At 41.4% G+C, this 15,555-nt stretch overlaps 2 protein-coding genes across 4 annotated transcripts in view; both read left to right on the top strand.

The window, feature by feature from the left end:
• The window catches only part of golga4 (golgin A4), a 22,514-nt gene extending 14,233 nt beyond the window's left edge, over positions 1-8,281 (top strand). For all 3 annotated transcript variants that reach the window (XM_004556044.4, XM_004556045.4, XM_076891790.1), the window contains 10 exons: positions 1-1,704; positions 1,807-1,928; positions 2,296-2,426; positions 2,702-2,788; positions 4,231-4,257; positions 4,385-4,453; positions 4,805-4,880; positions 6,582-6,679; positions 7,487-7,573; positions 7,663-8,281. The exon at positions 1-1,704 is cut by the window's left edge and continues 2,072 nt beyond it. In XM_004556044.4, coding sequence (XP_004556101.2) covers positions 1-1,704; positions 1,807-1,928; positions 2,296-2,426; positions 2,702-2,788; positions 4,231-4,257; positions 4,385-4,453; positions 4,805-4,880; positions 6,582-6,679; positions 7,487-7,573; positions 7,663-7,677 — 2,416 coding nt within the window. In that variant the 3' untranslated portion in view covers positions 7,678-8,281. The remainder of the gene's footprint in view (positions 1,705-1,806; positions 1,929-2,295; positions 2,427-2,701; positions 2,789-4,230; positions 4,258-4,384; positions 4,454-4,804; positions 4,881-6,581; positions 6,680-7,486; positions 7,574-7,662) is intronic.
• A 1,242-nt stretch (positions 8,282-9,523) lies between these two features.
• The window catches only part of itga9 (integrin, alpha 9), a 48,766-nt gene continuing 42,734 nt past the window's right edge, over positions 9,524-15,555 (top strand). Inside the window, exons 1-4 of the mRNA XM_004556046.4 lie at positions 9,524-10,068; positions 10,348-10,475; positions 12,562-12,668; positions 14,826-14,949. Of these exons, the coding sequence (XP_004556103.2) occupies positions 9,881-10,068; positions 10,348-10,475; positions 12,562-12,668; positions 14,826-14,949 (547 nt within the window). The 5' untranslated portion in view covers positions 9,524-9,880. The remainder of the gene's footprint in view (positions 10,069-10,347; positions 10,476-12,561; positions 12,669-14,825; positions 14,950-15,555) is intronic.

Genomic DNA, 15,555 nt, shown 5'->3' on the forward strand with positions numbered 1-15,555 from the left:
TTCATTAGAACAGATGACTGCTCAGGTAAATGCTCATATGGAGCACATCAAAGCCTTAACACATGAGGGAGAGACTCATTCTCAGTCCATTAGTGAACATGTAGAGAAGATTGAGGAGCTCAGCGAAGCAAACAGAGTCATATCAGAAACTTTGAAAGCAAATGAGCTGCATATCAGTGGCTTGGAAAGCGTCGTCGGTGACTTAAAAAATCAGCTAGCAAGTAACATAAAAGAGAAGGAGGAAGCCATAAATCAGCTGACGCAGCAGTATGAAGAGGAGAGGCAAAAGGCCGCTGCTCAAATGGAGAGACTGGAGCAGGAGAGGCAGTCTGCTTTAGAGCAGGCGGATACACTCAGGACCAGTCTGTCTGAGTTAGAGATGAAATTCACACAGAGCGACAACACTACTGGATCTCTGCAGGCCCGGCTTGAAGAGCTGGAGCGAGAGATCGCCGAAAAGAATGAAGCTTTGCAGCGGCTGACAGCAACAATTGACAATCAGTCCGTCAGCAAGTCTGAGATGGACCAACTGTTGAGTGAGAAGGAGCAAAAAGTCAGTGGGCTTACCGTAGAGCTTGAGAGCTCCATCAGTCGACTTAGTGAGCTTCAAGAGCAGTTAGACCTAAAGACGAAAGAGTGCGAACAGCTCACTTCTGACCTCAAACAGCAACACAGCATCATTGAGAATGAGAAGCGCGAGTTGGTTGAACAGCTGCAGATGCAGTGCACCCAGAAAGGTAATGTAGAGCAAGAGATGGCCAAAAAACTTCAGGCCCTCGAGGAAAGCAACCAGCAGTATAAACAAAAGCTTGAAAGTCAAAGGGAGGAATTTGAAAGGTTGAAAAACGAGATTATCAAGAGCAAGGACGGGAGTCAGACGGAAACTGAGGAGAGCTTGTCTGAGAGCACTCGGAAAATGTCTGAGCTGAAAAAGAAAGCTGAGCAGAGAATCAGCCAGGTTACAAAACAGTTAACGTCACAGCTTGAGGAAAAAGAGCAGACGATTACAACTCTTCAGACTAGCCTGGATGAACTTAAGAACAATGAAATTTCTGTGCAAAAACACACAGAAACATTAGAAGAGAAAACAAAATCGCTGGAGGATGCTCTCGTCAAGCTTAAAGAAGAGCAGGCCAAACACCTTGAACAAGTTCTGCAGAACGAGAGGCTTGAGAAAGAAAAGTCTTTAGAGGAGTTGAAAGTCATGTATGAAGACAAGCTGACCTCACTTCAGAGTGACGCAGTGCAACAGGGGCAGCTCAAAGACATTGAATCAACATTACACGAAATCGAGGCAAAGCTAAAAGAAGCAGAGGAGCAGAACGGAAACCTTCTCGCAGAAATAAATCGCCTGAGAGCAGAAATTAGCGAGAAGGATGCCCAATTGGAGCAATATCAGGGGACTGCTAGGGAGGTCCAGAATCCATCAGAAACTGAGGTAAAGGTGGAATGCAGCAGCATGCAGCAAACCAAGAGTGTGATGGAAAACGAGCTGGAAAACCATGCTCCTGCTCAAGAGGTGCACGATGAGGACTCATTACGGTCTCTGAAGAACAAACTGAGCCAGGTGAAGAACGAGAAGGAGAAAATCCACAAGGACTTCGTCAGGCTGCAGAAAGATATGCGGTCACTGAGGAAGGAGCATGAACACGACCTAGAATACATGAAGAAGGAGCTGTTGGAGGAGAATGAGAAAAAGCTAAAGTAAGGCTTAAAAATGATCGTGAAAAATCCCTTGTCTGTATAATATTAGATTTTTTTGTTAATAGTTGCTAATTACATTTCCTTTGCTCTCTGTTCTAATAGGCTGGAATTAGAAGATTTGGAAATGAAGCACAACTCTGCGATGAAGCAGATAATGAGGGAGTTCAACGCACAGATGTCTTTGAAAGAGAAGGAGCTCAACACAGCAGTGAAGGAGGCCATCGGTGAGGCAAAAGAGAATAATGCTTAACCAAATTAAACCAACAAGATTTACAAGCAAAGGAAATGAGCAGTCGAAATTGTTCACTTTTGCTGTGGTCAGAATCTTTCAGTACTGCACTTTGATTATGTTTTAAACAAACGACTGGCTTAAACTAGAAGATCAAAGTAAATATGACTCACGTTCTTGGGATGGCTGTGTTGTGACACTGTACTTTTTACTCTGGACTCAAATGGGAGCATTAAGGGATTACTGCTTGTGGAAGAAATGTTTCCTTCATGTTAAAATCCAGTCCAAAATTAGAGGCAAGTGAACATATAAGTTGTGTTTTTATGCACTTGGCTTCTTCTTCTTTTTTTTTCTTGATTCAGTAAAAGCTCAGAGTGTTGAAGAAGAGCTCATCAGTAGCCATCGTGAAGAAGCGAGCCAGCTGAGGAAGGTGATTTCCCAGAAAGAGGATGACTTGCACAAAACTGTTCAGAAATATGAACAGGTTATACAGGTACTATTAAAAACTCATCCTATTTGTTTTAATGGGGTTATACTATAGGGTGCACTCCTTTGTAGACACCATCCATCGACTGTTACGGTTTGGATTTATATGTGATATCTCTCTGGCTGCCTTTAAAGAATAATTAAATTCCAAAGAGGATCTGAGGTCTGAAACAGCGCAGTGCCCTCACTGAGTGATTTGCAGCATACTTGAGTTGTGATGCTGAGATGATACATGGGAAATGACTCAGTCGTTGTTCCTTTTTATTTGTTTGTTTTTTTCAGAGTCGAGAAGAGGAGATGGGAGACAGAGTGTGGCAAGTTCAGAAACAACTGGAGGAGTTGCAAGCAAGAACGCAGGACACTTTGGAGGTACAAATAATGCTGACCCACTGTTCTTCACTGGCCAAACATCTGTTATAGCTGTCACAACTGGCTGTGCTTTGGATGATTTTGCTTGTACTCAGATGTAGAAATTCATGCCTGTAGCTGTTGTAGTCCATTTTGAAATGGAGGGAGGGGTTTGGAGTAAATTTATGTAGTGATTCTGTTGGAGTCATATGTCACTTCACTCTAGCTGTATGAAATCACAGCATTTCGGCTCCCTTCTGGGAAAAGGCTGGAGTTTAAGGGAAGCAGTTAGGCTCATCTGAATGAGCCTAATCCAGATGCATTTTTGTGTCTGTATAAACATTTTCAAATGGCCTATTACAAAGTTCACATCCAGGTTGACAGACTAGGCAGTTATCGTTCAGCTTTTTCTTTGGGTTGCTTCATAATTGAAGATATCCGTCTAGGAGCTCGGGGACAGTTTTCCTACATAGTTTTCTCTGATCAGTCTCTCGCTCCAGTCGTGTGGCCTCTCTCCAAAGCACGCCGGATGCTGCGAAGCTCGTTTGAATCACTCAGGAATGTTCTCCGGAGAAAATGGAGATTGTCAGGCAGTGGCCAGCGTCAGTCCCTGTTCTCAATTAATATCATGCGAGGTGATTGTAGACATTAGATTTATTCTGCAGCGATACTGTCATGCAACATGTGCATAGTGAAATGGAGCCAGATAAGACGAAAGCACTCCGGGGAGACATTTTAGCCAGGTGTTGAGGTACCATGAGACCCCTGCAGTGATTCTTCTACCTTTTGCGCACATGTCTGCATGCACACGAAGACAAAGAATTATGCTGCTCTCTCTGCTGCATTTTTCCCAGGTGAGGTAATAACTTTATGGGTGGATTGTATGGCGTTCAGCTCAGGGAGGCCTTTTCTTGGGCCTCACAGTGGGTCAGTGTGTCCCTCCACAGAGAGAGGAGACTAAATACAAGCACACTTTAGTCTGTGTAGACTACAGTGTGTTTAAACAATGCTGTTAGTCCATCTTTTAAAACCTTCTGACTTGTGTCTGTGGCTCTTAACTCCAAGCACATTTATTTCTAGTGGAGACATCAGTCTGTGAAACTGGTCATCCATGAGTGTATTATATATACATGTAATTTCTCAGCGCTTTAGCTTTAGAAAATGTTATTCAAACAATTCTAAATTGTTCGGGAACTATTTTCAGCAGTGGATAAATACACATTTGAGTTTTGTTGATGTCGGTAAATGCAATTCTGTGCTTTTAGAAGACGGTGGAGCTTCTCGGCACAGAGGTCTGAGATAATATGGATACTGGGGCGGCACTAAATGTGTCATTACTGTAGTTTTTACATCCTTTTTTTTTTTTTTTAATCAGGTTGAAATGTTGATTTAATTAAGGTTTGGTTCTAACACACAGTGTCTTCTTTCTCTTGTTTTTTTGTTGTTTTGTTTTTTCATTTTAGGAACAGATGACCCCAGAAGAACTAAAGGTATACTTGTTCATTATATGCTGGTTTCACTGTTCCTAGCGTACAATTAAATTTACTAACATGAATACTAACAAAAATATAACGTTCACATTTCATATTTTCTGATTCCTGTCCCTCTCGATCTCAGGCTCAGCTCGCTGAAAAAACAACGTTGCTGAGCGAGGCTCGACTGAGAGAGCAGCAGTTTGTTGAAAGAGTGAGTATCGGACCCCCTTGGTGGCTCTTTCTGAGGACACCAAATCCATCGCAGTGTATTCCCAGGATTCTGTGGCCTCCAGCAAGAGCAGCTACTGCTCTCCTGCTGCATCAACTTAATTACACAGCACATCTGTTTACATTTGGTTTAACCCCATAAACAATCACAACAACGCCTCCAACAGCTTTTCTCACACACACCATCGTTCTCACAAGCATCCTGCCCTCCTCTGAGGATGGCCACCAAAATGCTTATGTCCTATTTAGCAATTACTCTAATGCATAGAATTAACCCACTGGGTTAAAGAGTTTTTAAATAATGTGTGCATGCTTGTTTGTTTCTCCACGCTAGATTCACTCGCTCGAGGACAAGATTAAATGTTTCCACCGAAACACTGTTGTAACTCATCTCGGGAGCACATTTAAAGGTAACACCATGAATCACTTAGTTCTGCTTCTTGATCCAATTTCCTTATGGATTTTCACAGCAGAGATGACATGCGTAACGCTTGAGCGCAGCCCAGTCTCATGGGAAAGCGTAACGTAAGTTGTGTGGTCTCTGTAGGGGCGGAAAAAGGGCCACCTAACCTTTTTTAGTGTAATAAAGGATTTTAAAGACAGACCATGTGATTATATTTTGTGTCAACACGTGAAAGTTACAGTAAAAGTGTAGCTGCTCTTTAAGATCTCAGTTGGTGTTTTGACACTGCCTAATCTGACAGTTAACACACTGCTTCAGAGATCAGGCAGGAGGTGCAGGTCCTCAGCAGTGTGTGCCGGACTGCTTTAGCTATGCTTTTGATTATGGTTTAGCTAGCAAAGCAGGATTTTTAGGCTTGCTGGTAAAGATAAGAGCTGGGGTTATAATTAAAGCTAGACTACGGGTTGAGGGTGTATATGTATACGTGTGGTTTAGGCTGAGGGAAACCTCTGGAGATTGACCGTAAGTCAGTGCAGTCTCCAAGTCTACCACGACCCAACTGCGTTTCATCTGTGTGAGAGTATTTGGAGAGATTGAGTGAGTCCTCTCGGACCTTCTCTGGTGCTGTAATAAAGAGAATCTGCTGTATAAGCGGGGGGGGCGGTGAAGAAGCCATGCTTAGATTTAATGGATTTTGCAGATTGTGGCCTAAACGTTTCCTACGCAGGACACTGCAGCACGCCGATTTCTCGAACCTTTCTTATCCAGTACATGTATATTGCTCATATTCATATTTAAAGCCGCTGATGACTCAGTTGAGCTTACGTAAACCACCTTGAGTTGTATTTTTAGGTAGGAAATTGATCAGAAAGCTGTTGAAATCTGCTTTCCTGTGTGGTTGATGTGAAAGTTGTCCTAGGTGGGGCAACACAGGGTCAGGGGGACAAAGGGCATGGGATTTATTGGTGACCCATTACTCCACACCAGAGATCAAAGACTTGTTTGCACTGCTCTATCACCTTTTCCTGTACTCTAATCGCACAGTCCTTCTGGGCACATTCAGGCACATTTGAGGATGTTTGAGTGATTATTTCCAATAGGCACAAAGCGACTGGATGTTGTTCCATAATAAAGCTCTTTTCTTCAGTCATGAAAGTGTTAGCAGCCCTGTCCAAGTTGTAACTCAGTCGTTTCCATTCATAGCTTTTAGTGGGATAATTGTGTTATAGCTTTGGGTGCAGACCTAAAAACTTGTGTGATATTAAAGTGCTCATGCTGAGTCTCACCATTCTTTCCTGTACTCAGCTTTAGTGCATAATTTAAACTGTGCAAAAGGTGGTTTTGAATTTGCTTGCCAACATAAACCTGATGCTGTTAGTTGGGGGGGGGGGGGGGTTTGTGTGCGTTTTCCAGGATTGTTGTACTTTAAAACGACATAAAAACGACCTACATACACTAACATGCAGCTCTCACAGCTGTGTTTTAGTTTTTTTTGTGGTAACTGTATTGAGGTTGGATTTTTCTCCTTAACCAAGGAAATATAAGCAAAGTGGCAACCTAGAGTAGCTGATGTGTAGTCATATTTAATACATTTGAGGTCATTACAGATGTTGAAATAATGGGATTTGAAAGACATTAAAGAAAGAGAAGTTTGACAGTTGTGGTCATCGTGAAATATTTGATTTGTTGTTTTTGCTTGTTGTTACAGATCCTGGACTCAACATTTCCGACGCCTTCTCAGAACCCACAGAGATGGAGTACCTGAGGAAGGTGCTGTTTGAATACATGATGGGACGGGAAACAAAAGTATGTTCTGGTTTTTATTTTTTTATAAAAAGATTCTACAGGAAGAAAAAAAACCAATAGTTTTTATAATTAATCTTTTTCTCATTTTTATGTCTCCATCTTAGTTGGCTGAGAAAACATTAGCTGCTGCTTTGATGGTCTATTAGATGAGATGATTCAAAACCACCATATAAAAAAAAAGTTGCTGATAATTTTTATTTTTAAAGCTGGTGACCTCCATCTGCTACTCATTTAGGAAGCTATATAAAACTCATGTTGTGTCCAGTCTTGTTGGATGTAATTAACAGCGATCTCCCTAATTATCAGTGCTGTTGACATGGTCCTAAAGTCAGCGGGAGTTTCCCAGCTCCTCAACAAACACTCTTTATAACAACATGGCAGACCTCCCCCGTGCGGAGGATGTCCGGCAGGCTGCCCGCGAGCTCATACATCTTGCATGATGCAGATTTGCCATTTAAAGGCATGCTGGCCTTGTTTAGTGTTAGCTGAGTAGTTGGGTTCCCTACACAGCCCAGGAGCCCTGTTTCTGATTATCCTCTGTGTTTATAGGGAAATGCATGCTCCCTGGCAGATAGGCCTGGAGTTGATTATGCAGATAATTTTCATTCTTGTTGAGCCTTTTCTTGCGCTTCAGTTGTCTCAGAACAAGCTTGATTTTGATTGGATGATGGTGTCAAAGGCAGAGGTTAGCTGGGGGAAAAACAGAGATTATACTAACACCACAGATGACTCCTGCCTTGAAAGTAAACTGACTTAAAAAGATGACGATCAGGGTGTCAGTCAGAAAAATTCCCCTTTTTTCCACAGACAATGGCCAAAGTGATTACCTCCATGCTCAAGTTTCCTCCTGACCAAGCTCAAAAGGTTTTGGACAAAGAAGACTCGAAACCAATTGTAAGAATCTTTTTACAACTTGGGGATATTTAAATGAGGTCAAATGTGTATCAGGATTTGAACTAATTTCATATCCGTCTCTTCCACAGCCTTGGTTACGATGAGTGTTTGAATGATTCGGGTACTTCTGGATCTGCTGCTACTGCTGCTGAAGGGGGAAGACTGCCATTATCTGTTTGCATTTCTTGTCATTTTAGTCATGTGTGTGTTTGAGAAAGAGAAAGCGTGTGTGTGCGTTATGTGTGAATGTTCAACAGGTATGAGGGAATAAGAGAATTTGGCAGAAACACTTTTTTTTTCCATAAACCGTGTTTTTCTTTGAAGTTTAATTTACAAGTTTTAGATGAGAGTAAATGGGTTTCCTTTTATTTTAGAATGTGTTTATAAAGATTGGCTTGTGCAATAAATTATACTATCATCACATGGATGCCGACGGTCAGTTGATTTGTAGATCTCTGTGTTGTGCTGTTGTCTGAATCACTTCCTCTGTAAAACTGTAAACGACCCTTTAACTGTGCACTCGCACCACATTAAGATACAGGCCCCTGGACCTCTTTAACACAGCTTTTCTATGCTTTATATTTTGACACTGACAGAAACAAAACTGTAAATTGTATTATGATAATAAAAACTGTACTATAAGGCGCTATATGACTTGCTATACAGTTTTCTTTTTCAGAGTAACATTAAATCCTATTTACAGAACAACTTTTGTCACTCCTTTATCCTCATCACAATACAGATTTTTGTTTTGTAGCTTATCTAATTACCTGTCTTTGCATTAGTCCCAGTGTCTGACTGAGGACTGTTAACACCTGGTTAAAAAGACTGAATGAAAACAACAAATCTGGGTTTACAGATCTCTCACTCTACTTTGCCTGACCTTTATTCTTTTTCTCCACATTAGAAGTACAGACAACACACAAGTATATTAGACCACTGACACTTTCATGTAATGAGAATCGGAAAGAAATTTGCTGTTGATTCTGTATATGGACACATTTAAGGATCTGCCTGTTCCTTATATGTATACATTTACAGACATTAAATTAAATGTGGCATGAGCAAATGTCCTAAATCACTTTTAGAAATGTGTTTAAAGATTGCTTACTTTTAACTTCAATTAAAAAATGGCATATCACCAACTCCAAATGTATGTTGCAAATGGAATTGGCAACTCATAAATGACATGCTGTATGTTTAAAGTCAGAGTTAATGATTCCCAGAAGATTATCTCCAAATACATCAGCTGATTTTCCAACTGGCCTTTCAGCAAACTGCACATGATTTGTTGTGTAGAGTTCTCAACATGCAAAGCAGTGAATACATAAAAATAGGAGCAGAGTGCAGAAAACAAGTTTACAGACCCAGCTTGTAACAAACAGCTGGATACAGAGGTCAGTTTATCAGTTTATATGCTGATTGGACATACTATTTGTTAATCAGTATATGTATCTAAAAGCCTGTTGCACAAGTAATGCACTGCAAAACAGCAGTTCCCAGACTAGTATAGATAAAACTGATAAATGAAAGAAATGCAGAAAAGTTAAAATGATCTTTCCAAATGATTCTTCAGTCTTTGCGTTTTCTTTTGCTTTTATTTGACTTTTGAGTTCAGTTTGAGTTTGAATGATTTTAATAAAGAATCCTCAATAAGTAACAGTCAATAAGATGGAAATGAAACCTGTAACTTTTAAAAATGATGAAGCTGTCACTGTTCAACGTGACGGGAAAACGTCAGGGGGCAGCAGTGCGCCCTCATCCCTCGGTTTTGGAGAATCCAAAGCCCCCCAGAGCCCACGGGTGAAATGTGATGCTTTCTAAACCATTCTCGTTTCTCCGTGACCACGTTACCAGCGTCCCTGGACCACAATAAGAAAAAAAACTCATTCCGGCTGCTCCTTTCACGCTAAAACCTCGACTTTTCTTCTAACGTCAGAACGGTGATTAAACCAAACAGCGATGCTCTTATTTTAAGTAGAACTTCCCTTACTTCCATGAAATCTTTCACTAACTTGACAGCTGACTGCATTTATCTCAGCGACAGCCAGCCTGCGAGCGAGAACCTCCTCAGATTGACACAGAATGGAGAGAAGCTGACGCACCGTTATTTACCGGAACGTTAACTTTTCCGTTGCGACTCTTTCCTCATGCCATCACAGTCTACATGCTCTGCAAGACCCGGAAAATACTTGAAAGATAGCTTATAACAGTTTGCCCACTGAATAGCTCACTACTCCTTATTGGCTTTTTCTGTCCCTCACTTTTATTTTTATTTTTGGGGAAACTACTGCGTTATTACGCACGATGCGCAAAGGGATGGCTCCTCCGCGGAGATACAGGACGGGAGTACGGAATGTTTTTTATGTTTATCTCTCCATTTCAATGGCTTATTCTTACAACATAGACTTAGAACATCCTTTGGTGTTCCGCGGACCAAATTCTAGTTTTTTCGGCTATTCTGTGCTGGAGCATTATCACGACAACACACGCTGGTGAGTCCCATTTTGCATTTTCCGACAGCGATGCAATGGATTTGTGTTTTTGTCGTCAAAGTTTAAATGTCTCTTGAGCCCAACTTGCATCCACACCCAGATACTTAAAAGTACTTGTAACAGCCCGCACTATTTGCATTCCAAATTCACTGCCTGCAATAGGATTTCCCATTTTTAGGTGTCAGTAATGTATTAAAGAGATGTATGTTAAAGTGTTCTGGGGGGGGTTTAAAAAAAGCATATCTGTGTCCTTCCTCTCATTTCTTGTCGTGGATGCAGGGTAATAGTCGGGGCACCAAAGGCAAACTCTTCCTACAGTAGCTCTGTGCAGTCTCCCGGAGCTCTATATAAGTGTCGAGTTCACAGCAACCCTGATCGCCGCTGCACAGAGATGGATCTGGGAAGAGGTCAGTCACACAAACCCACAGCATCCATACAAACACCACACAATGCTGAAGCAGGCAATGCATTCGGTCATACACACAGGTTATAACAGATTCGTTTATTTTATATATATATTTTTTAAAAAACCACTACCCGGTGCTGTCCTCCTGCTACTACTGATTTATTGCATAAACTCCCCCACGCCTCTGTTTTGTTTAACCAGAATAACGAAGTCGTATATTGCTGCTAACACTGTGCGCTGTTGTACTTTTAGCCCATAACTTACTATATCGAGACATGAAAAAAAGACAAGTGGGTTCTGTGTGCAGAGTTGTATAAATATTTTGATAAATATGATTTATGCCTTTGCTAATATTTTCCAAGCAAGTGAGCCAAAAGCTGGGGCTTCGACCCCCACCCCCCTATCCCCCCTCCTGCTCTGTTCCTGCGGTTAAGAAAGACGGGGTGCATGCATGGCTTCAGTATGAACCCCATTCTTGGTCACTGTGTAACCAAAAGATATCTACATATGACTGAAACACAGTGACACAGAGAAACTCTTCTGTGTTCCCAATTTACTGGATTCATTGTTGAAATGAAGAATGATGCTTACAACTGATATGCAATATAGATATTTATCTTTTTGTAACTTTATTCTCCTGCTGATCTTAATTTGCTTACCCTGGATCCATGATCCTTACGATGTGCTTGTTCAGGATTTCAAACCTCTAATACCAATAAAGCATTCAGATTACTGTTTTTTTTATTTTAAATTTTATTTATTTTTATCATAAACTCATTTGCTTTTATATTAAGCTGCATGTCCTCTTGATTTTTCCATTCAAAGTTTGATTTCCTATTTCTGTGCTGATGGTTCCTGAACCTGCTAACTGCTAACTGCTGACTGACCAAATTGTCAATGAATTTTGTAAACATGTTATAATTAATAAATGAAAGCAAGCAGTACTGGTTGTGATCAGTCTTTAACTTTAAAGCAAAACACCAGCTCTCCTCAATAAACTTGAGGTAAAAGGCTTTCTCAAGTTATTTTACTTTTTTAACTTGCTTTTTAACTCATTTTCATTCAGTTCTTGCACCTGACTGTGTTTTTGTTTTTTTTACTTGTTGAACCACTTTACACTGAGCTATGAATCACTCAAGCAAAAGGCACGTAACTCAGGAGATGAATCAGTGCTGTGTCTGTACATCGCATGCAGCTTATCAAAGAATCCATTTTAAAGTGTATCTTTTAATAACTTGTTTCAATGTGTCAATAAATGTTGAACCTATTTCTCATTTTCCTCATAAAAATGTAAAAAAAAAGAAAAAAAGAAGAAGGACGACTTGAGACTTTTGCGTTTTTGAGTAGTGAGGGTCGTTCCGAACATCTTAGAGGACTCGCCAAAGCTCTTCTGTGGATTTAGGCTTTCTCGTCATGACAGCCTAAATCCATGTAATCCCAAGCTGACTTGGGATGTTGAGATCAGAGGCGTGTGGAGGCCATACCATGTGCTGGTAGATGTTGCTGGTGAAGACAGATCTTTGTGACTCTGAGTGCACGTCTGCGGTTGCCATGCTGTAGAATGAATTTGGGACCAATCTGATAGCCAAGGATAAGAATCAAAATAGTGCCTGAAACCTTTGCACATGACTGTTTCTTGGTTAGAAAGCTCGTTCAGAGATCTGGAGCTGCGGCAGTCAATGGATCAGATAGTCACTTCAAAGGAATTTGAACTGCAACAGTTGACAAATTAATCATTTGATTGTTCAAGCACTGCAAATTTGAGGATTTGTTTACCGTCTGTGTTTCCACATCATAATGACCTTGAGTATTGTAACATTACCGGTCGATTAAGAAAATAATGAAAATGGTACACTCAATGCCATTGACTATCTGTAGAGGAATCATCGTTAAATATGCTAGACTTAGACTTTTTTTCCATCTCCAGTTTTTGAAACGGTCAGCTGTGTGATAATCACTTGCAGAATCTGCAGAAAGTGAAGAGTAAATACCGGATCTCTAAAAGCTGACACTTGACAAGTCGCCCACTCCAAAAGGTCCTCCCTCCTGTGACTCAATGTCTGCAAACTCCTCCCATTGTCTTTCAGGAAACAGGCAGAGAGAGTCGTGTGGGAAGACTTGCCAAGGAGACAGAGATGATGAGTGGATGGGGGTCAGCCTGGCCCGCCAGGACAGCGCCAACGGCAAAATCCTGGTGAGCAGAGGGACAGAACACAACAGTCGTTCCTGCAAATTGCTTAATTCAAGCCATGTTTTAAAAACAGCCCCGATTATGCCAGCATCATTGTAACAAATGTGTCACCATTAACCACACTGTTACACCACAGCAGCTCTCACCACTGCGGTCTTTCTTAAGAGAAGACAACTTCTTCTTTCTGTGTGCTTGTTACATTCTTACTAACTTTTAGTGCCATAAATTAAAAAAAAACAAAACGAAGAATTTAAATAATGAATCGGAATGATTTTCTATTCAAAAGTGGAGTAACATCAGCTGGAATCGACTGTGTGGTTACATAATTCTGTGAAACATTCACCTCGTGTGTGGAGCTGGAAGAGTCACTGGAACAGGTTTTTTTTTTTTTAAATAAAAAAAGCAGACTGTTAGTTAAAACAAAAGAAAGGAGAACCTGGTTTAGAGGATTCAAATGGTGCTAATCCCAGGGGCGCTTTGCTAAGTGTTTGCACAAAGATCATAGGGCAGCTGGCAAAGTTTGTTTAGGCTTCAGCCCCTCTGCGGCGGTCCCATCCAAGAGCGGCTTTTCATTAAATATTAACCCCCCGCCTCCTGCGGTGGGCAGCGCGGAAACTAGTGGCAATGCAGGAGAGTTTGAAGGCGTCAGGTGGGTGGGCAACTCTCTCATGTTTGAATACCTGTTGCTCAAAGACATCCCGATAACTTTTCATCCATCCAAACCTCTCCGGTCCATTTCTTTAATACCTCACTGGAATGTACTGGCACAATTTTCAAACCAATACCTTTGGCTTTACCCATCAGTGAAAATGTGAAGACTTCTTGGAGCTGTCAGCGTTGGGAATTTGAGCTTAGCGTTGTATAACAACACACCGAGTAGCTGCACACTCTCTGGCCATTAGGTCGAGGCTTATGATAAAATAAAGGTGGTGGCTTTCCAGAGCCACGTGTTGATGGGCCTCTTTTTTTTCCTTTTTTTCTTCTTTTTAAAAATCTCATCTGAATGAACTCATGAAGGGAAAGGGCTGTTTGGCAGATGTGTACAGTGGTGATTTCATCTGCGCTTTCAGTGGAGGCCTTTTTGTTTGTGACCAGCGAGGTCTTTTAAAACTGAACAGGAACATGACAACAGCACAGATTCCATACTCCAACCATGAAATTCTCAGTTGCTGCGGAGCGTGTCAGCTGCCTTTTTGCTATGTTTATATCAGCTGATGGATCTTAAAAAAGAAAAAAAAATCTGCTTCTACTCAAGAGGGAGAGTTTATACTGATATTGTTACTTCTGTTGGCCACGTTTTCCTTCGAAACACAAGGGTTTTTCAACATAGCATCTTGCTTCCAGACAGTCATCTGATGCGTTTTGTATGCCCACAATCTGCCAAGCTCTTGTTTTCACTGAGACTGGCTATGTGTGTGTGTTTTTGGAGTTAGGGAGGGTGGGTTCTTTTGGGGAGGGAAATGAAGTGGACTCTGTGTGCACAGAGGCATCCAAAGCTGTCCCCAGAGCCACAGGGGCTCCACCACCATTCCCCCCAGGGTCCTAAATTATTACCACATTTACACATTTATGTGGCCTCTTTTGTGCAAAATTTGTAAAATCTGCTCTGTATTCCTTTTGCTTACCAAACACTTGGCTGTTATATTTTTGAAAAACACAGTGGAAAGTATTGTTTGGAGAATTACCCCCTGTACCGTTCATGCACTCCACTTTTCCACAGCAGTTTAATGCAGGAGAAGTTTGCTTCTTTGTCTTTTGATCCACTTTATTTTTTCGCTGCGTGTGCTTTTCTGAACTTTTGGCCTCCCTGTCTCTCTCACTCGCAAAAACCCGGAGGAGCCATCCTGAAATTAAAACTTTTAAAACGAACAGTCATTGATGTGAACATTTTCTCGCTTGAGCGTTCAAATGCTGCATGGGAAAGACAGATCTCGAGATATTCACACCACAGACCATGGCTGTTATGGTCAGGGTTATGGATGGGCTTTAATTCCCCCTCTCATTGACGATCATTTGACAGCCACAGAGACGCGCTGACTCCAGGCCAGCGGGAAAAAGGGGGCTTCAGTCGTCACTGCTGATCAACGCCTGCCTGGAGTTTGAGCTGTTTGTGTTTACGGAAATGCGTATGTGTTGTTCACTAATGCTTTTCTCTCACAGGCTTGTGCTCACCGCTGGAAAAACGTCTTCTACGAGTCAGAGCATATCCTTCCGCATGGATACTGCTCCATCATTCCCCCAACGCTCCAGCGTGGGACAAAACCACTTATCCCCTGTTATGAAGGTATAGTACAAGCAAAATCACAGCACTCATGTTGTTGGGGCTTTTCTTTATTTTAAATCATTCTGAATTGGGGCGAGAGAGCTTGTCACTGAATTCCAGAAGCTTAATCAACTAAATCCATCTGAAATCAAAGCGTAGACTTTGGTTATGACCTTAGCTTGTTCCATCATTTTTTTGTGTCTGGAAAGTACCAGAAAAACAACCCTGAAAGCCACTCAGAAAGTCCAGACCTTTGCCAATCTGCTGCCAAAACTGCATAAGTGTCTTGATATTTTTGCAACACAGTCTGGATCTGCACCAGCAATCAACCCATTTCTCCTCAGCTAATGCTTCATTCCAAGTTTCATGAAAATCAGATTGGTAGCTTTTCATAACCCTGCTGAAAAAATGACTAACCAACCAATGGCGGAGGCACATGACCTTCTTGGTTGAGTTTATAAAATGTAGGTTTAATAATGAAGTCCAAGTATGGTTTTAGACTGCTCTTTACTTTTACTCTTGGCTCTTTATGATGACAAAAAGAGGAGGGAGGAATCCTATATTAGGGGCTTGTGAGGGGCAGCCAATCAAAGGAAAGGTGGCTCACAGGGAAAGAGAAGGGAGCTT

Source organism: Maylandia zebra, linkage group LG13, assembly GCF_041146795.1.
Source record: "Maylandia zebra isolate NMK-2024a linkage group LG13, Mzebra_GT3a, whole genome shotgun sequence".
Lineage (NCBI taxonomy): Eukaryota > Metazoa > Chordata > Actinopteri > Cichliformes > Cichlidae > Maylandia > Maylandia zebra.